Raw genomic sequence first — 24,728 nt, forward strand, 5'->3', positions numbered from 1 at the left:
ATTTTGAACACCTCCTATGTCACAATATGATTTTCATACACTTGAAAAGAAAAATTGCTGCAGTTCTTGCCAGTGATAACAAAAAGGCCATTGTCATGCCTGGGCATAAGACCAAAAATCCACCTCTTAAGTGTGGAATTATTTTTACACGAATCCTGGCAAGAGTTGTCTATCCATTTGTAACATTTTGAAAGCCACACTCAGTAGAGGTAGGGACCTTAACCATCTGGGATCCTCATCCATGTTTCGTCATTTTTCAGCGAGTTATTGGCAAACTGTTGGGAAAATCAGAAACTTTGGTTAAAAAAAAATTAACAACAAGCATTCCAGCATAATCTACCTCCCTTCTCTCATCTACATCCCAGCACCTGCAATCTTCCCCCCCAACAATTGGCAAGTAAACAATCCTCTGCAAGAGGAAGCAAGAATGAAACCTGTCACCCAGTCGCAAAGCGGATCACAGACGCCCTGGGTACTATGCTAGCGTTAGATCTGTGTCCAATGTCCACTATTAATACAGTTGGTTTAAGACATTTAATTGAGGTGTTATGTCCCTGTTAGCAAATGTCATCACTATACCATTTTACTAGAAAAGCTTATTCTCTCCTGTACCGGAAAGTTCCTAAAAATGTCATTATTGGGTGACAAAATGGTATTCTACCCACTGTACACTTAACCACAGATATGTGTACAAGCGGAACTGGGCAAACAAAAGATTATATGACTGTGAAAGCCCACTGGGTTGGTCTTTCGCCTTCCCCAGCATGGACAGCAGCAGCATGTACCCAGGTGCATCACATTTTTGAGAAGTAGGCTACTCTGTGTATCAGCAGCTTCACTAAGAGGCATACAGCTGACAAACTGTTCCAAAAACTAAGGGATGTCATTGAAAGATGGCTAATCCTGCTTGGAGTCTCCTGAGGATATGTCATTTCTGATTACGACCCCAATATTGGTCCAGCATTACAGCGGGGCTGAATTCCATCACATTTCCTGTTTTGCACACACTATCAACTTGGTGTTACAGAACTTTTGAAAAATGACATGCAGGAGATGCTGTTTGTGTCCATAAACATTTAGGGTCAATTTGTGGTTTCTGCAACAGCATGTAGGAGAATACAGCAGCTGCAAGAAGACTAGCATTTGAGGGGAATATACTTTAGTCCAGCGAAGTAGTTACCTGTGAAGAAAGTGCAGACACAGTTAGCTTGAGTCAAGTGATTGCCTTAATAATAGATTTTGAAAAGGTGCTACATAAAATTATAGTGTGCAATAAAACAAAGTAAATGTGCTAACTATATTTTAATTGTAGATGAAATACTTAATTTTCTTTGCAAGGATCCCAGACTTATCAACATCTTGTTGGGACGTCTTCTCCTTCAGTTTCTCTGGCAACTGCTTGTAATAAAAGAAATTGCTTTCCCAAGACACCCAGTGGTGATGCAGATGAGTCCGCTAAACATTTTGATATTTGCTGTGCTGTAAAAGAATTGCCCAAAAACCGTGACAGCTCTGCCCTAAAATCAACTAGTCATTCCCTTTGGAAGGCCATTATCAGCAATTACATCATACTACACAGACTTCTATGATATTGGGATATTGGGATGAATTAGTATTGTTGGAGGAAGATTATCACTAAACCCTGCCACCTCTCCAGTTTCGCAATGAGCTATGGTACAATAAAATGTAACTGCAGATTTAGACCAAGACTGTCAGCCCTATTATTTCTATTTCAGCAATTACAATTAGCAATGGAGCAATGGAGCTCTTCTCTTTGGGTGTTACCTATATAACGCAGCACAATTTGCCTGCAAATTCTACAGACAAGCCTGCTTGTCTTCCTCTCCATCAATGACTCTTAGCAATTGAGCACTCGTCTTTGGGTGTATATTACACCCAAACATTATTAGTGAAAATTATGAAAAATACAGTTTAATCCCTGATAGGCCCTCCACCATCCTTTGCATGTTAATAGTAGGATTGGTTGGAATTATGGTCAAGGTCACACATTTTTTTGACAAATCCTTCAAACCAGCCCAGATGTCAAACTGTTGTGGTCTGCCCCCTGCGTCATCCCTGCTTGTGTTTGGAAAGTGCATATTGGTGCCAGAACCTCACATGCCAGAACTGCTCCCACTGGTGCCACACTGCTGCAGGACTTACACAATCAACCGCATCCTCATCGTCGGATACCCAAATCTCCCCCACATCCTCTTCTAAAGACAAAGTGTCATCCTCACTTGGTGTATCACCGGCTACACTCGGGCTGTTCAGGCACACATCAGCAGAACTGCTGAAAGGGCCCTTCTTTATGGGTAGACTAACAGAATGGTCACGATTAGACATCCCACTGTTGGATGGACTCTCCACAGGGATTGTTGTCATTTGTGAATCAGAGCAAATATTCTCCTGTAATGCCTCACTGTTATCTTGCAGCTCGGCTTTGACGCGTAACAGTAGTTGTGCACCAATTGTAGGCTGGGTAACTTTTTGGGATCTGCCACTAATAGCCAAAGGTGAAGGCCTCATTCTCTCTTTGCCACTGCGTGTGTAGAATGGCATGCTTGCAATTTTTTTTTTATCGTCACTTAACTTTTGCTCAGTTACACTTCTTTTTCGCTTCAATACAGTAAAATTTTTTTGGGTTTTTGTTTTTTGCACTAATTTGAAAACACTCTGTTGTTTGACATCGCCTTGGCCAGATGACGTACTGGGAACACTAACATCAGGACTGGTGACAGAACCTGGTTGCTCATTTAGATCATATGTGGACTGCTTTGAATCCATTCTGAGCGCAAACCACTGGGGAGTGCTAAAAATTATTTAGTAGATTCTGCTGACAGTTATGACTTTTGACAGCCAGAAATATTAATGCACAATTAGGGAGGACACCCCAAAAACACTGAGGAGTGCTAAAAATTATTGAGTAGATACTGCTGACAGATATGACTTTTGACAGCCAGAAATATTAATGCACAATTAGGGAGGACACCCCAAAAACACTGAGGAGTGCTAAAAATTATTGAGTAGATACTGCTGACAGATATGACTTTTGACAGCCAGAAATATTAATGCACAATTAGGGAGGACACCCCAAAAACACTGAGGAGTGCTAAAAATTATTGAGTAGATACTGCTGACAGATATGAATTTTGACAGCCAGAAATATTAATGCACAATTAGGGAGGACACCCCAAAAACACTGAGGAGTGCTAAAAATTATTGAGTAGATACTGCTGACAGATATGACTTTTGACAGCCAGAAATATTAATGCACAATTAGGGAGGACACCCCAAAAACACTGAGGAGTGCTAAAAATTATTGAGTAGATACTGCTGACAGATATGACTTTTGACAGCCAGAAATATTAATGCACAATTAGGGAGGACACCCCAAAAACACTGAGGAGTGCTAAAAATTATTGAGTAGATACTGCTGACAGATATGACTTTTGACAGCCAGAAATATTAATGCACAATTAGGGAGGACACCCCAAAAACACTGAGGTGTGCTACAAATTATTTAGTAGATACTGCTGACAGATATGACTTTTGACAGCCAGAAATATTAATGCACAATTAGGGAGGACACCCCAAAAACACTGAGGAGTGCTAAAAATTATTGAGTAGATACTGCTGACAGATATGACTTTTGACAGCCAGAAATATTAATGCACAATTAGGGAGGACACCCCAAAAACACTGAGGAGTGCTAAAAATTATTGAGTAGATACTGCTGACAGATATGACTTTTGACAGCCAGAAATATTAATGCACAATTAGGGAGGACACCCCAAAAACACTGAGGAGTGCTAAAAATTATTGAGTAGATACTGCTGACAGATATGACTTTTGACAGCCAGAAATATTAATGCACAATTAGGGAGGACACCCCAAAAACACTGAGGTGTGCTACAAATTATTGAGTAGATACTGCTGACAGATATGACTTTTGACAGCCAGAAATATTAATGCACAATTAGGGAGGACACCCCAAAAACACTGAGGTGTGCTACAAATTATTTAGTAGATACTGCTGACAGATATGACTTTTGACAGCCAGAAATATTAATGCACAATTAGGGAGGACACCCCAAAAACACTGAGGAGTGCTAAAAATTATTGAGTAGATACTGCTGACAGATATGACTTTTGACAGCCAGAAATATTAATGCACAATTAGGGAGGACACCCCAAAAACACTGAGGTGTGCTACAAATTATTTAGTAGATACTGCTGACAGATATGACTTTTGACAGCCAGAAATATTAATGCACAATTAGGGAGGACACCCCAAAAACACTGAGGAGTGCTAAAAATTATTGAGTAGATACTGCTGACAGATATGACTTTTGACAGCCAGAAATATTAATGCACAATTAGGGAGGACACCCCAAAAACACTGAGGTGTGCTACAAATTATTTAGTAGATACTGCTGACAGATATGACTTTTGACAGCCAGAAATATTAATGCACAATTATGGGGGACACCCCAAAAGCGCTGGGGAGTGCCAAATATGAAGAAAAAATAATAAACCTCTATCCTCCTCTCTGCACTAGCGATTTTGGTTAGAGCAATTGCAAGAACAATATGGTATTCTCTGTCCCTGCTCTAATTAGCCTATGACTACACCCTGCTCTCTCCCTCTGTCAAATGGCGATGGATTGCTGTGGAGGCGTGTATTTATAAAGTTGAAGTATCGCGAGAACCGAGTCCCGAGATCCGACGACGTCACAATGACGTTCGGCCTCGATTTGGATTCGGAATGGGCGGGAGAGTACCGAGCTGCTCAGCTCGGTACTCGGATACCCAAAGTTCGGGTGGGTTCGGTTCTCGGAGAACCGGACCCGCCCATCTCTAATTTTAAAGAACTTTAGATATTCTTGCTCTTACTGCAATAGACTTGGTTTGATGCCTGCAGAGTTTTTACTCTAGGACTAAAGAATAAGGTCTATGGCTGAAACCACTGCTCAGGTTACACGCCTTAGCACTTTAAGGAAACGCGTTCCCATGGCTTCCTAAAGCATTATATATATATATATATATATATATATATATATATATAAACACGCTCTACAACCAAATGTCTGGATTTCCCATTGGTACTGTATGTGCCCAGTCCCCAATGAATAAGCAGCCTCAGTGCAGTAGCCTAGTCAGAATGCGGCAGAATTCCCTTAATGGAATTGGTCTAGGAAAGCAATGAGCAATAGGGTAATAGTTTTAAGTAATTCAGCTAGCTACTGAAAACACGTTTATACATACAGGGCCTGATTTAGAGTTACTGTAAATATAGACAGTACTTTCTTGAAAATGTGCTTTTATTATACCTATAATGCATTTTCCCTTTACTGTATGCCTGACAATGTAGCACACGATTATGTTAGGTCTTTCTGAAAAATCTACTGTAGTATGTATCTCATGGCCGAAACCTCCCTCCTCAAGACCTTGAGATAGTCTTTGCATTTGCCTCGTCTTTTTTTGTTCCCGGTTCCCTTTGACAGTTAGCACCTCCAGTTGCTCTGTGTGAAAACATGTCAAGTATTTAGTGTAACAATATACAGTATGTCATGTACAGTGATACTGTATTTTCCTTTCTCTTAATGTAGCATATAACACTGTTTTTGCAATTTGGTTAACACTTTTTGTTCCCTGCATCATATGCTTCAATGTTCTTTTTTCATCATTGCTAATTAATATGCTTATTATAAAAGCAAACATGTAACATGTTCATTTTCAAAGAGGCAATAAGCCTGTCCCCATGGACCTATAGTCCTTAAGGTCCTAAGTATAACATTGCTTTTTCACAAGAGATGTATTGTTGACTTTTATTTGTAACAAACATTTAGAGTACACATACTTATAGAGCAGCATACAGTATTCCTGTGCAAAATAATGCAATAATTCGATTGAATAGTGTGCATCAAGATGGCAAACGTCAATATGCCATCGCGCAGTGAATGTGTCCATTAGGTGCGACAGGCAAAACGTTTGGCACAAAACGCTTATTTAACTTCTCCTTGGAATCTATAACTTAATTTCCAGGTATCTGTTATAGAGACACTGCTGCTTTCGCTGATTACTAACATAGAAGCCCAAAACTGGTCTGTGGACATTGTCGTTTCCTTTAATTACTAGCTCCGAAGTTTAAAACTGTCCTAATTTGCTACATTGGCATCACTCTCTATATGAACTAACTGTGGTTTTATCACCATCAGAAAGTGTCATTTACCTGTCTGATAATTAAAATTTAGACATTGTGATTTATCTGTATAGTGGCAACTGTGTAATTTATATATATAATCATATAATCTAATATAGAGCCACTTTTGTGTGTCAGTGGTGGGAAAATCAGTGGAGTTACATTAAGAAAATAACAAGAAATATTACATGACATATATTGTTACAATAAATACTTTGCTTCTTCATATACACAGGTGCTGGCCACGAGATACACTCTTGGAAGAATAATTGACCACATGGAATCACTGGTTGCAAGTGAATATTTTTTGCTTTTGTGACATAATTTTATGGTTATTTTACAGTATTTGTTTATTAATACATGTTCTAGTTTTAGTTAATATTTAATTATATTGCATATATTAAATACAGTTGTCATAAGGAGTCAAGCATAGGAAATGCATGATACATAACACATCAAAGTGTATTACACAGACAGTTGTGTAATGAAAATGTGGCAACATCTATAACACAGGCACGTCTGTACACATAAGTTTAAGTTGGACCTATCTATATGCACTGTATATAAAAAATAGTGCTCACAGGAGCTTTCAGAATTACCTTTCCCCTTGCATTTACCTACAGTACACAAAAGCTTTACTTGTAATTGATTTCTTCTAGTTGACTAAGTGAAATAATTTACATTCCAATAGTAATTAAGTACCATAAGCTAAAAGACATGGGAAAGGTTCCAACAGTAACTCAAGCAGCACAACATACCTTTTCAAGTCATACCTATAGTATTTGAGGTTGTAAGGCTACATCACACCCCATGCTTTTTCTGCTACAAAGGATAAGCCCCAGTGTAATTTCACACAATGCTTGTTTGCCCTGAGTGTGTCTAGGGCTAGATTTACTAAGCTGCGGGTTTGAAAAAGTGGGGATGTTGCCTATAGCAACCAATCAGATTCTCGCTTTCATTTATTTAGTACCTTCTACAAAATGACAGCTAGAATCTGATTGGTTGCTATAGGCAACATCCCCACTTTTTCAAACCTGTAGCTTAGTAAATCTAGCTCTTAGTGGGTTTTTCACATATGGAGCTCTGCCCCATGTTGTCTTGGCTGGAGACATTTTCACGTTATAACCAAACGCTGCAGGTCTACCTGTTACGGTGTTACCATGCCAACCTGGCCTAGCCTGGTGCTGGTTGCCGCTTAGCAGAGGGACGCCATGTTTGTTTTCCCCCTGCTTTAGAAGTCAAGCATTTCAGACTATAGAACTGTTGTTCATTATTCATTTAAGAAGGGAAGGCACTGCTCACTTTTATTTATTCATTATTGACGTGCAAGTGGATTTTAGAATGATAACTTTCACAAAGTGCCCCAAATGGGCACTGCAACTCAGGAATGGTGCAATTGTGACAACTGAACGCTTATTGTATCTATAAATTCTGAAACATTTGATGAATGCTGTTGGGAAATGAACGCGAAATAATGTATCTTTTAGGTGCATTTTAGTAAGGTACAACGGAATAACGTTTTTTTTCTATACATGTTAAAGCTTATTTTATAGAATTACTGAAATATATTTTTGTGAACATTAAAAACATAAAATAAAATTTTGATTTAATAATATGTTATATTGGAGCTGCTATTTCTTCTGTAAATAAAAATGAGATTGTTATACTCAAAGGTACTGAGACAGAAGAAAAATAAATGAACAGCAACTCTGATGGACAGTGAGAGGAAGCTGTCATTAATAATAAAAGTGTTGCTGACTTTGCTAATGGAGTAACTAATGGTGTCAAATTGATTGAGCATGTTCTTCTTAGGACAAACGGATGATATTAATTATGCAAGTAGAATATTTAGCACTATATGGCACAGATGCTGCAGAGGTGAGCAAATAATATTGGAATAATTTCATAGGATTACACTTACTGGTGTTAAGACGGGGAACTTTATATTTTGTCCTGAAGTTTTTAAATGTGACAAATTCCTTAACTGTTAAATCACTGAAGATTTAAGACCTCAAACCTCTATTTGCATTAATGTTTGTCTTAGGCTGTGTATCAACGAGCTAAATGATATATCAAAAATGAATTAGGTTTATATGTTCTGTTCTGTTTTCAATTTCACCTGTAGCAGGTTGTCTATTTAGGAGGTAGGTTCCTCTCTATCTAAGCCATGAATAGCAGGCATGCTGTGCTGATGGATTCGTAGAGAAACACAGGGCCAGTGATGTCAGAACAGCTTAATAGACTGCAGTTTTTTACCAAAATTGTAGTTGTTTTTTTGTGTATGTAGGTTATGTTTATGCATAAGTACCACAACAATAACTGCCTTTTTCCTTTTTGGCAACCAAAACATCCTTTGCATGACTTCAAGACTCATGTTATGTACACTATAACATTTCAACCAAAAGCAACAACCACCTACTGCATACCTCCCAACTGTCCCAATTTAGGTGTGAGTGGCAGATGACTATTTTATATATATATATATATATATATATATATATATATATATATATATATATATATATATATTCCCACCAAATTTCTAAGCTACACAGGCGCTTATAAGTGCAAAACCATGAAAGGTGACAGTGACAAAAAATTGTATACTCAGTATATGAGATGGCAGCTCCCAATACATTCGACACCTGTCTGCAGGTATCAACCTAATAAAATACAAAAAGAGAAAGGGGCGCCAACATAGTGCATTAAATGCATAACATTAATAAAATATTCCACATGTGTGCAACTCCCGTACCAGAAGTTCATATATCAAATAGCCTCGAATATGTGCTCATAAACCTTCACACAGGTATAGTCTGCAACTGACCGCTGAAGTGTAACGTCCTGACTCCGACAGAATCTTCTCCCAAAATAATAGCACCACTCCGAATTGGCTAAAACTCAGAAAAAGCCAATATAGTGTAATACCATCACAACAAGTGAAATTGGAAAAGATTTTAATAAAAAAGAGGCAACATAGCCTCACACTGCGGTTTATATATAATATGCTTGTACATAAAACAAGATATAAAACAGCTTATCTGTCCAGTTTCTCGTGCAAAATTGGAACAGAATGGAACAGCATGCTGGGCAAGTCTAGCCAGTACATCCACACTGATACACAAGTCCGGGACAGCATACAAAACGAAAACCCAACGCGTTTCGTCCTCTCAGTAAAGACTTTTTCAGTTGCAGGGTTCTTCCCATCTCCCTGGAGGGATTCATTGCCATTTGCCTTTGGCTCAACATCTATATTCAGGAACATCAGCAAAAGGAGACAGTTACTCACCATCTCTCATCAGCTCAGCAGCCTTGAATGATCAGTGCCGTGCCAGCTTAGAGCTTCAAGTTCGCTTGAAGTTAGGTTTTCATTGCAGAGGGTAAGAAAACTCACCACAAAAAGATGGTGGGATGTCTTTATTGTGGCCATTGAAAGAAAGACTGCCCAGAACGGAAACGAATGTAGCAGACAGGAAATGTCTTTCTTCAATGGAACAGAAGTCAAGTCCATGAAATTTAGTTCAATTATTCCTCCTCGTTCCTTTCTGTAATCTAAGCTGTCCATCGTCCTTTCCTGTGGGTCCAAGTTTGGGCTGTAACCACAAGCTGCAACCGCAAGTTAGAACTACCTTTGGTTCAGAAAATAATGCCAATAGCCATAGAAGCTGTGGATGGGTGACATATAAAACCAGCTTCCTCAACTCACAAGACTATCTGGGTGCTGATGTGTGTCAACTCCACTCACTGGGAGCTAATCTCATTGAGTGCCATTCACATCCCAAGGAGTTCAATCATCCTGGGTTATCACTGCTTCTACAAACACAACCCAGTGATTAATTGGAGGGCTAAAAAGATACAGATACCTTCTGGAGGAGACCAGATTGTCTGTATGTATCCTTGCTGACAAGAATCTGCAGTATATTCAGGGGACAAAGAGGTTGAATTGTTGGCAAGTATGGAGGATGCTATTCCTATCCAGGAATTGCATCCTCTGTGCCTGGATATATAACATACAAGCCTGGACCCATCAACATCAAAGCTGACACACTCTCCTGGCCATTATCTCTCACATGATTCATAGCGGATGGCAAAGCCATTTTACCTCAAGACTTGATTCTGGGAGCGGCCATCTCGCAGTTGCCACCAAAGTGCCCAAGGCACGGTGTTTGTCCCCACTGGCTGCCAGCTGCAGTTCCTGCAATGGGGACACCACTCACAAATGGCATGGCATCCCGGCCCCAGGAAAACAATAATTTTGAAGGTACAAATTGAGCATTTTCCATTGCAAATATGCAACAGGTCTGGTACTATGGATAAACTGCTTTCCCAGAAGAGATAATTAATTTGGTGACATTTGTAATCAGCATAAACAGGACATTCAAAGCAGTTAGTATGACAACATCCCTATTTTGCTCGCACATTTGTTGTTGTTGGTTATGCTTTAGGGTTATTGTTCTTTTATTTGTTTGTTAATAAATATTCTAGTTTTATTCATAATTTGATTGTATTATTTGACATACATTAAATACATTTTCCAGAATCAATCAGCCATGTATAGGAAATGCCTGATATATAACACAGGATACTTTATAACACAGATTCCACTATACAACAGACACATCACTACACTTTATTTTATGCTAGCTGAATCTATACAACAAACACATAAATATGCATTTTGAGTTAGACATGTCTTACAATAGCTGATTTGGGCATGTGAGAATATTCAGCCAATTAATTATTGTAAGCTAAATTACATAGGGTAAGCTGCCAACAGTAATTCTAAGCAGCACAACATACTTTACAGTAATGCCTACTGTATTTGAGCTCATAAGTGTACTTGAAACCCTATACTTTGTTTAATAAAATCTTTCATATATAAACTAATGTAAACTTTTTAACATTAATCTCATATCACATTGATAATCATTAGTTGCTTTTTTATTTGACATTAAAATTATTTATATGCAACCATTGGAAAACTACAATTCCCAGCAACGATAAGCTGTGAGGAGACAAGAAATTACATCAGAGCCCACAAAAAATCAGGGCTTTGGATCCAATATCACAGAAAGATAATGAATCTGGGAGGAGAATGACAGATAATGGAGGTGGCACGTCATAGTCTGGTATGCAGCCATACCCAGAAAAGCTGTCTGCAACAAGAAACAAGTGTTTATTTACTGCATTGTGGCAGCAGGTCCAGCGACTGTATTGTGCTGGCGGACCGAGAGGCCGTATTGCAATTTTCTAGATTCAGCCACTGGCTGATTGGTTGGCACCTGTTCTATTAAGATGGTGCCACATCTTCAAGTCCTTTAGCCTGCTAAGCTGCTGGAATATTCGGTTCCTTTGAATCCTGGTATCCGTGTCTATTCTTCAGATCCTGGTATCTAGTGTCATATGCTTCTCAGTTAACCCTGGTATCCTGTATCCATGCCTATTCTCAGATCTTGGTGTCCATTGTCATATGCTTCTCAGCTAATCCTGGTATCCTGTATCTGTGTCTATTCATCAAGTCCAGACAGCCAGCGTCATATGCTTCCCAGCTAATCCTGTTATCAAGCATCAATTTCTATTCACTAGGTCCTGGTATCCTGTGCTGATAGCCTCTCAATTTATCCTGGTACCTACTATTCAGTATTTGTTTCTCTTCTGATTCCTTCTTGTTGGCTATAACATGTTCTCCTGTAAGTTTTGTCTAGTACCCACCTGGAGAAATGCGCTCTGTGGGGTGAAGCAGCAATGGTCACACTTCCTTTTCGGAATTCCTGGTGAAAACCTTAATTTTGCTAGACTCTGCACCTCTCTGGTGGGTGGAGTGAATCCAAACAGACTGGAAAGAGTCTAAATCATCCCTGTGAGTTCCATGACAAAGAGAAAGCATGACTTCAGTAGACAGAGAGGAAGAGGTCCCAGACAGACCCCAGAGATGCATAGAGAGTCCAGGGGGTAAATGAATCAAGCTGAGAGTTTTCCAGCGGGTTTGAAAAGTGGAGATGTTGCCTATAGCAGCCAATCAAATTCTAACTTTCATTTTGTAGAATGTACTAAATAAATTATAGCTAGAATCTGATTGGTTTTTCAAACCCGCTGGAAAACTTTCAGCTTGATAAATTTAACCCCAGGAGTGTACCAGCTGTCTGTCCTGGCTTTTTGCCATTATTCCAAGTTCTTGATGCTACTATTGCTGTTGCTCCATTTATGTTGGGGAGTGTTACTGGATGAAATTCCACATATTTTATTCATGTTCAAAGAATCTTACAACTTTGCAGATTTGGTCAGTACCCACTGAACATGTGAGTAACCTGCCTTACACTGCACTGCACCCCACCCAGAGATATATAGGCAGTCTGTTTGAGACAGAGGTACTGCTTCGCACTGCCCTACTCTGCTGGGACTACTCCACTCTCGTCTACCATTACCACACATTTAGTAGTGGCTACCATTTATGGGACAACTCTCCCTATTTTCACTGCATCTACACCCATCTGTAGAGGAAAACTATATTCTATATAGTGTGCTGAATCTACCATTACCAAACTCTTTGAACACACTGCCTAGAGAAATTTCCTCACATCAGACAAATAAAGGGACAATCACCTTATTATGATAGTTTTCGGCTTTTTTTAAGTGTCCACCTAGCAGAGACCTTCTCAAGGACTGAATTGTTTGTCTTAACCTGATACAGGTTCTGAGTTATTACTTTACAACTAGAGATGCTCAGGCCCAGTTCCCCAAGAACCGAACCCACCCAAACTTAGCAGAGCCGAGCCCTCGGAATTGAAAACGAGGCAAAACATCATTGTTACATCATCAGATCTCATGAGTTATGGTGGATCCGATAAGTACCGCCCTCCACAGCGATCCACCGCCATTTTACAGAGGGACACAGAAGGGGTAGCACGGTAGTCTCTTGTGCAGTTGGGCAGCGTCATAGGTAGAAAAGAAAGAGGCGGGGTAGCAGTGTTCTTCAAAGTCTCCAGTGACATTCAAGAGAGCTTCATTGCTCCATTGCTAATTGTCATTGCTGGATTAGAAATAATAAGGATGGCAGGCTTGGTCTTCTAAATCTGCAGTCACATTGTAGTGTATTATATAGGTAACACACAAAAAGAAGAGCTCCATTGCAAATTGTTATTGCTGAAACAAAAATAATAGGGATGGCAGGCTTGATCTTCTAAATCTGCAGTCACATTGTACTGTGTTATATAGGTAACACACAAAGAAGAGAGCTCCATTGCTCCATTGCTAATTATCATTGATGAAATAGAAATAATAGAGCTGGCAGTGTTCTTCAAAATCTGCAGTTACATTTTACTGTGCCATAGCTCACTCAGAAACAGGAGAGGTGGCAGGGTTCAGTGCTGAAACAGAAATTGTAATAGGGCTGTCAGTGTTCTTAAAAGTCTCCAGTGACATTCTACTGTGCCATAGGTCATACAGAAACAGTAGGGATGTCATTGTTTTTGTCACTCTCCAGTCTAAGTCATGATGATACTAATCCCTCTAACTCCTGTGTCAGGGAAACAAAAATGTAAATAAAAAGCTTGTACCTTTTTAAGAAAAAAATACCTCTAATAAAGGTGAAAGTTTACTGGAGAAAAACATAAAACTGCCAAGATGTCATTCTACCCAAAATATTACCAAGCATACAAGCATCAGCTATATCTCAGCACCTGCAATCTACACTGTCATCATATTCACCCTCATTAGTGTGTACATCATCCTCAAACAATACTAATTCAACCCCGCTGGAATCCACCATCACAGAATTCTGTGTACTTCCTCATGTTCAGTTCATTTTATGGAAGAACTGTCATGATTTTTGGGCAATTCTTTTAGACCAGACCAAATGTCAAAATGTTGTGCAGACTCATCTGCATCACCACTGGGTGTTTTTGAAAAGCTCTGAAACCTAGGATCAAGCACAGTTGCCAAAATGTAATGATCCGATTTCAAGATGTTGATAACTCTTGGGATCCTGGTGAAACAAATAAAGTACTTAATCTACAAGTCCAACATAATTAGCGGAATTGCTTTGTTTCATTTCCTCCTTCAATTTCACTTGCTGCTTTTCAAAAAGTCTAATTAGGGAAATCACTTGACTCAAGCTAACAGTGTCTGCACTCTCTTCACAGGTGACTACCTTGCACAACACGGAAAGAATTCTCCACTGCACTGGACTTGTTACGAGCCGTGGCGATACGTCGCATCCTGGCGTGAGGTAGCAGCCGAACACGTGCATTAGTTTCAATGCACTGTTATATTTGTAGAGGTTGTAGGGACATCCTCCAACTCCAGGGGGAGCTCTCGCATGATTCTATTTGTTATTCATACATGTTCCTGGTTGTAATATGACCTATACTAGTTCCCAGCTAGTAATTAATCAGCAGCCTCCTGAGGCTGATTATCAGTCTGTCCTCCTCCTTTCTGATTTGCCCATCATAGTATTTAAGGCAGTGAGGACTGGGCCTCACTGCTGGTTATAGTTCCTGCTTGCTGCATACTAGCCTGCTGTGTCCCTTGCTCTCTGTGCTATTTGGATTCTGATTATGGTTGCCGACCCTTGCCTGAATATCTGACTATAATTGATTGCCTGTGCCCCTTGATCTTTTGCCTGGACTCAAACGCTGCTGTTTTGCCTGTGACCTCTGACCTCGGCTTGTTTATTGAATTCTCTGTTTGCTGCCTGCCCTCGACCCTTGCCTGGATTTCACTCTGGCTTTCGGGTCTCCCCTCAGCCGGTACTCATCTCACGACCCTCTGTTAGTCTGCAGCCAAGTCTGTCCCCACCACTAGGGGCAACAGTGAATACCAGACTCTCAGAGCAGATTCCGGGTTTTGCTGTACTGGTTTGAGGGGTTCCTAACAGGACTAAAGTACATTCCCCCTAAATTCTATTCTTCTTGCAGCTGCTACATTCTCCTACATGCTGTTGCAGAATCCCGAAAATGACCCTAAATATTTTGGGACACAGACAGCATCTTCTGCATGTCATTGTCATTTTTTATAACCAAGTTGATTGTTTGAGAAAAACAGGGAATGTGATGGAATTCCCCGTGCTGTAATACTCTAACAATATTGGTGACATTATCAGAAATCACATCCATTAATTTTTCAAACAGATTGTCAGCGGTATTACCTCTGACCTGCGCCTTGTCTCATCTCTGATAACCACCTCTCACTCCTGCCTACAAGACTTCTCCCGTGCTGCTCCTCACTTATGGAATTCCCTACCACGCTCAATCAGATTTTCCCACAGCCTTCAAATCTTTAGATGCTCTTTGAAAACCCATCTCTTTTTTAGAGGGGACCTTATCCTCGATAACACTATTCACACTAATGCACCATCACAACTATCCCACTCTCCACTCTGAGCCACACTCGCTCCTCTTGTTTCAGCCGTGCCCTCTTCCCTTTAGAATGTAAGCTCTCTAATGAGCAGGGTCCTCCATACCCTTTGTTTTCATGTCTCCATTCATTTTATTTATTAATAATAATAATAATTATAATATGCCTCTTAGTGAAGCAGATGATACACAGAGTAGCCTGCCTCTGACAAATGTGACGTTCTTGGGTACATGCTGCTGCTGGTAATGGCGTATTACCAACACAGTGGGCTGTCGCAATCATATAATCTTTAGTTTGCCCTGTTCCGCTTGTCCATATATCTGTAGTTAAGTGTACAGTGGGTAGAATGGCATTTTGTTGCCCAATAATTTTATTTTTACGAACCTTCTGGTAGAAGTGAGGAATAGATTTTTTACTAAAATGGTGTTGTGATGGAATTTGGTAACGGGGACAGAAGACCTCAAGTAACTGTCTAAAACCACCTGCAGTAATAGTGGATATTGGACGCAGGTCTAATACTGGCATACTCGCCATGGCTTATGTAATCTGCTTTGCGACTGGGACAGCTTTCATACTTGCTTCCTCTTGCAAAGGATTGTTTAACAATCAATTGTTGTAAACTACTAGTAGTCTTCTTCTTGGTCTGCTTCTGGGTTGTAGATCCACCTCCAGCAGCAGGAGCAGCAGTAGTGGGCCTAACGCTCAAGGATTCTTCTGAGGAGTCCTGGATAGGGGAGGAGTCATCTCGCCTTAGAAACTTGGATGCAGGACTAACTCCGGTGTAGATTGCAGGTGCTGGGATCTAGCTGAGAGAAGGGAGATAGCTGATGCTGGACTGCTTGTTGTTATTTTTTTATCATAACTTTCTGATTTTCACAAAAGCTTTCTATGAACTCGCTTTAAATGGCGTAATATGGATGAGGTTGCTATATGGTTAAGGGCCCTACCTCTACTGACTGTGACTTTACAATATTACAAATGGCTAGACAACTGTTGTCAGGATTTGTGTAAAAATAATTTCACACATAAAAAGTGGATTTTTTGTTCTTATGCCCAGGCATGACAATGCCCTTCTTCTCATCACTGGTGCATGACTTGCCACAGTAGAGTTCATTAACAGCACTATTTGCTTAGTTGCCTTAAGCCCATTGTTAGCATGTTTCATGGGGGCCCAAACAAACCAAGCACTTCGGGCCACAAAAGTGGCACTGGTTGTCGCTGGAGTGCTGCTTTGTTAAACTGTACATGTGCTTTTCAATATCTTACATAAGGGTGGGTGGAAGGGCCCAAGGACAATTCCATCTTGCACCACTTTTCTTTTCTGCCACTGCTGTGTGAAAATGTTTCCTAGATGTGCTATGAACTGCCGTGTGTTCGTGTCATTGCTCTGACGGTTAGCATACAGCCAGGTCACTGCAGTCTTTGTTTGAAAGTGTATGAAAATAATATTGTGACCTGTGAGGTGATCAAAATTGACTGCAAATGACTTGAAATTAGTGTTATTGAGGTTTATAATAATGTAGGGTAAAAAAAGGCAAAATTATGTGATTTTAGCAAAAAAATGTTAGATTTTAGAAAATAATAGGGATCCAAAAACAAAAACAAAACGCGCAAGGGTGGTTTTACCAAAACCAAAACACGAAGTTAATCCAGATCCAAAATAAAACCAGAACACAGGGGTCAGTGAACATCTCTAATTACAACGCATTTGTACCATTATTGTCTGCACATGTGTGTAATTTTTTTTATTATTCTATGATGTTGTCCATTTTACTGTCAACTATATTCAATTGTTATTCTATTATTGTATTGCATTATCCAACTTGCAACCTATTATAAGTGTTTGCTTTTGCTATAGATAACCCACATTTTATTGCAAGCCTAAATAATACATATTAGTGCTTTAAGCAATTCGGGATCTGTAGGATATATTCCTGTTACTTTTGATCTAGTCTCTATAGCCAATATACTCGGACTGCTGAGAGTATTCCTGAGCCAAGTAGGGCTGATTCTTGCCTTCCCGCCCACCCTCAGGCTGCAAAAGCCAATGTTGCTTCTCATCTTCCCCTTCCTCTCTTGGCACCCCTGGACGTACCCAACATTTGTTCAGTTGTATGGGGTTTCTATTGCTTTTTCAAGAAAGCACACACTTTTTTACGATTTGTAAACAGCCCATAAATAAATACTTCCGTCGATAAGTAATGTAAAACAAGTGGCGTGGCTTATTTCAACTACAAAATGACAGAATAAAACCACTGCAAAAGATGCTTCTTACACCATCTAAATATGATGTACATAAACAAATGATCCCTCAATTCCTTTCCTCCTCCTTTACCTAACACCTTCTTAACTTTTCTGTCACATTGTTTTTTAATTTCCGCTTAAACTATAACCAATATTTTTCTATACATTACTGTTTTGAGTATTTGAAAAGTGCAATGTTATAGGATTTTAAGATGCAACAGCATAAAATAAAAAAGAGCTCAATTTTTTTGCTTTGTAAGTGATCCCTAATGTGTTAAATTCTAAAGCATCACTTACATTTTTGCAAGCTAAAATGGCTTTTTCACGCAGGCATATTAAAATAGGGTTAACTTTTCTAACATTTTCTCAGAAAATAATTTTTTTTTTAAAAAAAATAAAAGATATATTCAATAATGTAGGCTATTTTAAGCAGTCACACTTCCAATTCATTCAGAAGTGTTTGTGTAGGTCACCTGTGAAGGACATCAGTATAGTACTGACCTTGGATATAAGGACAACCATGTATCAACCATTCATATGAAAGCTGCAAAGGAAATTAATTGAATGTGTAACTATTAAAAGATACCCAGGTGATCTAGCAATATCCCTGGGAATGAAATGTGACATGTTATATCCATTTAAAATTTTCATCTATATTGCCCCTTTTGCCATCCTTAGTTCTTTCTTATCTCCAAAAGTAAAAGTTTGCAAAAAATATCTCACATTGAATCACCTATTGATTAGGAATACAGTACATGCATATAAAAAACTGCTACCAGTATACTACCACTTAGAACACAGGACACATCTGGCATTGCCACAAGGGTGGAATTATAACGAGGGTGACATGTAATGGAATTACAACATTTTAATGCACTTAGTGTTAAGGCATTCCCACATATATTTTATTCTGTTAAATAGCTAAGTACCTTTTAAGCATGCATCACTTTTCTTAGTTGTCCTCCTACAAATCATAATCTACTTTCAAAGTTTCTCCTGAAGAGAGACAAATATGGCTGCCATTCACACCAGGGGGTAAATGTATCAAGCTGAGATTTTTCCGGCGGGTTTGAAAAGTGGAGATGTTGCCAATAGAAACCAATCAGATTCTAGTTGTCATTTTGTAGAATGTACTAAATAAATGATAGCTAGAATCTGATTGGATTTTCAAACCCGCCAAAAACTCTCAGCTTGATACATTTACCCCACAGACTAAGTCATGTGAAGGCAGTGGGGGGGGGGGGGGGGGGGTAGATCTCAGAGGAGCATTACAAAGCCTTTCTGCTCACTACATTATGTGCCATGTGACTGGTTGCTATGATAGTCACATGACACTGTGGAAACTGTGCAGAAATCTAAATCATTAATAGCAGCCTAAAGAAACAAACCAATGAAATATGGTAACTACTTAGCTTCTTCTTATAGCCCACAGAGGTTATGTTAAAAACAACACACCTTATGTTTTGAAAGGAATGCAGCTTTAAGCAAGGGTGAGGGGTTGAAAGAGGTAGCACAGTATTTTAAGTAAAGAAGAGTAAGTCTATATCTGCGCACAGAGCTGAATTAAACCTCCATGGGGCCCTAGATTAGATATTGGTTTGGCTCTGCTCGTTCGATAGTCCCTATTAAAATGCCTTTCCCATGGCATTCCCCTGCACCTTTCCAACATACAGGTTTATTTATCATACTATAAATTACCTCTAAATTTTGTCCTCTATTTAGGCCAATGTAGGCTACATTAGCAACTGAAGTGTTGCTAGAGGCAGGACGAGGCAGCTTTGTTAGTTGCAACAGGGAGAAAAAACATGCTGGACCAAGGGGAAAGGGCAGTAAAAAAAAAACACATAACAAGGGTTTGGGTAATTTGGGTCCCTCAGTGTACACACTGGAGGATGATCTGTTCTGGTTGCACCTCAAAGTGCATCAAGTTCTTGTTAATGTTACCAGCTCTGAATGTATTGTTTGATTAAGTAAAGTATAGTGGGTCTGTGAACATTTTGAGCCTGATTCATCTTAGGAAGCAAGTCCCATTGCGTGGTATATCTTCTGAAATTGCACTGCGCATGTTCAGAAATGGACACCGGTAATCGCAATTGCATCCAATTCATATCCAAACGCAAATGGCAATTCCCGACTGCCTCAGACTTGAAGGGCGGAACAGGGGCGAGAATGGGCGAACGCACATAGGTAATGTACAGTAAGGGAGTGCCAAGGACAAGCACAAGTACATTCGTCCGATTCAAGCTCTGGGCATCTCTAAGGAACATGTTCTCTAGTCTTCTCATTTCCACCAGCTACAGGGAAGGTATAAATGCCAACTGATAGTGATGACTAAACGTATGCATGCCAGAACATGTTTGCAAGTAAGAGACACCATAAAAATGCATTTTATGTACAGTGCGTATTAAGAACATCCTGATTTATGTATTTCATATAAAAAATTAACATATATTTTTATTAATGATGATAGAATTAATAGTTGTAAATTGATTTTATACATTTTTGCATGCGTTCTGATGGAACTTGATATTGCACATATGCATGTGCGTATCCTGCTCTCTGTTCTGTCTGTCGGGTGGGGTATGTATTGACAATGACTACAATAACAACAACAAGGACACCGACCTAAAAATCACGATGAGCATCAAGGCGACAGTCAATAAATATCTACATACCATTATTTAGATGAACTGTCTCTCCGGCACTCTCTAATCTATTCTAGGGCCGGGTCCACCCATTGCTGCCATAAAAGCGCCAATTGCACTGTGACCGTAAATGAGGTGGCCTGATTTTCTATTTTCGCAATTTACAGCTGACGGTTATAATTGGTGCCGGAGAGACAGTTCATCTAAATAATGGTATGTAGATATTTATTGACTGTCGCCTTGATGCTCATAGTGATTTTAGGTCGGTGTCCTTGTTGTCGTTATTGTAGTCATCGTGATACTGACTACCACCATGTCTGTCTACATACGGCAAGTACCGTATACCCAGAGCGTACTTATACCAATATTCAAATGGAAATGTTTCTTGAGATCCGCTTATATTTAAATACTGGCTTATAATCGTGCAAGTTACATCCTTTTTTTTTTTAAACGCAAGTTTTGGTCACATTACTTTTGAAGATGAATCAGACCCATTATCTTTATTTGCACTGGATGAATTTACAGCAATATTAAGATCGAAAGAAGCACATCTATGGTTCATAAAGTGCCATCATCTAGACAAATTCTCCAGACAGCCCATTCAGGGGTGTTATATAGGAGAAAGCGATGACTTGCAGCATGATAGTTTGGTGGTAAAAACTTAAGAGGAGGATTCAACATATATGTAAAAAAAAATATTCATATAGTACTGAAATTTAAGGACATTTTGCAATATTACTGGAACAGATTTATGTGTAAGAGTAGTAATAATGAAATAATGAAATATAAAAGAAGCAAGGTTTATTTATAACCTAGGAGGTTTCCCACACTGCTGTGAGGTTTATTTATAATCATGGTGGGTTCTCACACTGCAGGTGGGAAACCTCTAGGTTATAAATAGACCTCACTTATTTCATATTTTATTGGTCCTCCATAAAGGACCAAAGTTCTCATCATCTTAATTATTTATTTTTTTGCCAAGCCAGTTCCTGAGGATTATTTGGAGTTCAGTAAGCATCAAGAAAAGAAGATTTTTTTGCCTTCAACCTGTGGAATTTTTTATGGACAACTATAAAACCTTGGATGCATTTTTTTGGAGAGCTACAGGACCTGGAATGTTTTGGGTTTTATTATCGATACTTGCCTATTGGATTAAAAGCATACAAGATTGGATCCCTTACAGATGAAGAAAACAGATGTTAGTAAGTATATCTGGGTTTGTTTGTTTTTAATAAAATAATGTGGTATAATTGGGGTGCTTGGTTTATTTAAATATTATTTTATGGCACTAAATGGTTCAGCGGACCCCACACTGCGGGTTCCCCTGCTATAGTGCCAACAGCCCTGGCTGGCTTGCCTTGTGCTAGTTATCGGGGGGCTGCACGCTCCCTCTGCCCCCCCACCCCAATGCTTTTGCGACTATCAGAACTAGGCTAGAAGCACAAGGGTTAATATCACAGGGCTGGGGTTTTGTTTTGTTTTTAATTACTCATTTTTAAATGGGTCCAGCAGCTGTAATGCTGACGGACGTGCAGGCTGCTGCAGAATCTGATAGATACTTACATATCCTGCAGCGTCCTGTGTAGTAGAGTAGAGAGAGAAAATACACCTGTAGTAAACAAGGAACGTATCTTGAGATCCACTCCTTGTTGACTTCGGGTGTAAGTAGAGCCTATTTGCGTGGAGTTTTACTACTCCATGCAGATACGTGCCTTAATGCCCCTATATGTTCTGAGTAAAATATGAGTCTAGTAGATGGAGTGGCTTCTAAGGTGCCAAAAGTTGTGTGCCTACAAGCTGCAACTACGTAAATCCAGCCCTGTAATGTGAATAATACAGCATTAGATAAAAAGGAGCATTTCATTTAGCAATACATATAATTTATTTCTAAACTACAAACAGTGAAAGTCATACCTTTTGCATCTCTGCTTTCAGGTTACAAGGATTGCTCTGGAGACTGAAAAGAGATTTCTTATATCGTTCAACAACTCTCCTTTTGAGGTTATCATGTAGAGCTGGAGGGAGCTTTGGGAACACAGGGAAACATTGCTAAAAATTTTCCACGACATTGTTGTGTTATTTATTGGCATGTAATCATTTTTAATTACGGTCCCAGGGATTTAAGAGCAACAACTGCCTTGAAATTTGTTTCCACTATTAGATATTAACGTGAAATGATGGTACATTATGCCACAAGAGAGTCTAGTTTGTAGTCTCTAGCACCCTGTTTGTGGAATGATATTTAAAGTTCCCATATTGAGTTCCGCCACAGTCCTAACTTCACTATATTCAGAAACAGAGGTGGATAAAAGGTCACTTTCTCAAAGCTGACACATATACAGATACTCTAACTTCAAATCGTTAAATGTGCCTAGTACAGGGGAATGCTTACTTTAAACCTAGTCATTTTGTTGTACTCATTAGCCTGAATGGTGCTATACACAAATGTACTGTAACACATAACAACAAATTAGATTTGAATTCATTATTTTTCAAGTGCAGTTTACAAAATTGCTTTAGAAAAAGTACTTTCCCATGATTATGATCCACTAGAATATTAGTAGAAAAACTTGTCCAGAGCCAGAATTATCCCAATTTGCTATTGAAAACTTTCCTGCCCACTTTCTAATGTATTGTGTGAATGTTTGTTTACCGATGATGGTGGAATTGGAACCAAAAAGCACAGTTGGTTATCGCCAAAAAATGTGGAAATATTGACATTTATAACAATCAACAATAGATAACCCCTATACACGGGCTATAGCCCAAGATTTAGAAGAACAATAAGGGGCATATTCAATTGTCGCGGGTTTCAGCGGCGTTAAAACTACTACCGTTATTATGGTAGTAGTTAGCTGGATTTCAGCTCGCGGCTGAAATCCAACGAGGGAACTACCGCAATAACGTTTTTTCCGCGCACTATTACCGTAATAACGGCAATAGTGCGCGGAGCGCGAGATTGTCAGCGTTTCCGCCGACAATTGAATATGCCCCTAAGTGTGTTATGTAAAACAATTACTTTACCATTATAGATGTAACATTACATTCATTTGGAACAAATAAATATTCTGTGACAAGTAGAAACTAGATACCAGAACATGTAAAACTTCTAATAGAATTATTTGTTGAAATTGTTCCACTTTTCAGCAGAAAACACTTCAAACTACCGAGGTGCAGAGCAAACTATACTTTAGGTTATTGTAAAAAAGGTGTGAATTAAACACTCTTAAATTTAGCTGTATTCTAAATTCTTTAATTTCCTATTCTGCTTCTTAGGGAAATATAATACATTTATCTACTGTACCTTGGAAACATAATTAAAGATGAAAACTGTATAGACATTTAAAAAGACAACAAGATATGTACCTGTGCAATATAGATAATTTTGTGCAGCTGCATTAAAATTTGTTGAATAGGATCACTGATCTGTCGTACTTTTCTCTGGGATACTGCAATACCTGCAGATGCTGCGGTATAGTAAGCAAAACAAACAAAAACATAAACATTACACTGAATGGAACATATTTTAGACAAATTGAGCGCCACAGCGAAAACAGTGCAGTTTCATTTATTTTACGCATCAAAAAATGATGAAAACAATTTTACAACAAAAAATGTGTGCATCAAATTTCAATACAATTTTTGTAATCTGAGGTCAGTTAACTCATATTTGTGATGTGAATACATACTTTACCAGCATTTTGTGTACCTTTATACCCAATAAGCACATAATAAAACTGTGAAATGATAGAACAGATTTATTTGCGAAAGAAAAGGAATTAAAAGAAGGAAGTGAGTTGCCAATGCTTAGAAACATGAATTAAATGCATGTTAATAAGAATCAAAAGCTCTACTACTAAACTGTTAAATCAAAGTCTGATAACAATTAGTGGATATTGGAAATATTTCCGGCTGCCTCTCAGTATTTTAAGCAATTATTACAGAGAGAAGTGAACACAAGTAGATCACCACTGTGAACACAAGTAGATCACCACTGTGAACACAAGTGGATCACTACTGTATCATAGCCACTAAAATCAAACCCCTTTCTTAACAATAATTTTAATTTGAGATGGTATTTTATTGCATCATAGTGTGATTTTGCTAATCTAAGATGTAATTAAGATTTCCATTTATAAATCTGTAGTGCTTGTGATAATGTCTGAAATTGCAGCTCAAACACAAGGGGGTAAATGTATCAATCTGCGGGTTCTTCAACACCCGCGTGTTCAGCCTCTTCCGCGATTAAATTTCAAGCGGCGCTGCATTGTAAAGGGTTAA

General features: G+C 38.9%; 1 protein-coding gene across 1 annotated transcript in view; it reads right to left on the bottom strand.

The window, feature by feature from the left end:
* NEK10 (NIMA related kinase 10) overlaps positions 1-24,728 on the bottom strand; it is a 241,337-nt gene that overhangs the window by 21,382 nt on the left and 195,227 nt on the right. The window contains exons 32-33 of the mRNA XM_075211267.1: positions 23,814-23,914; positions 22,362-22,472 (exon numbers count right to left, since the gene is read on the bottom strand). Of these exons, the coding sequence (XP_075067368.1) occupies positions 22,362-22,472; positions 23,814-23,914 (212 nt within the window). The remainder of the gene's footprint in view (positions 1-22,361; positions 22,473-23,813; positions 23,915-24,728) is intronic.

Source organism: Mixophyes fleayi, chromosome 5 (genome assembly GCF_038048845.1).
Source record: "Mixophyes fleayi isolate aMixFle1 chromosome 5, aMixFle1.hap1, whole genome shotgun sequence".
In the NCBI taxonomy this organism is placed as follows: Eukaryota; Metazoa; Chordata; class Amphibia; order Anura; family Limnodynastidae; genus Mixophyes; species Mixophyes fleayi.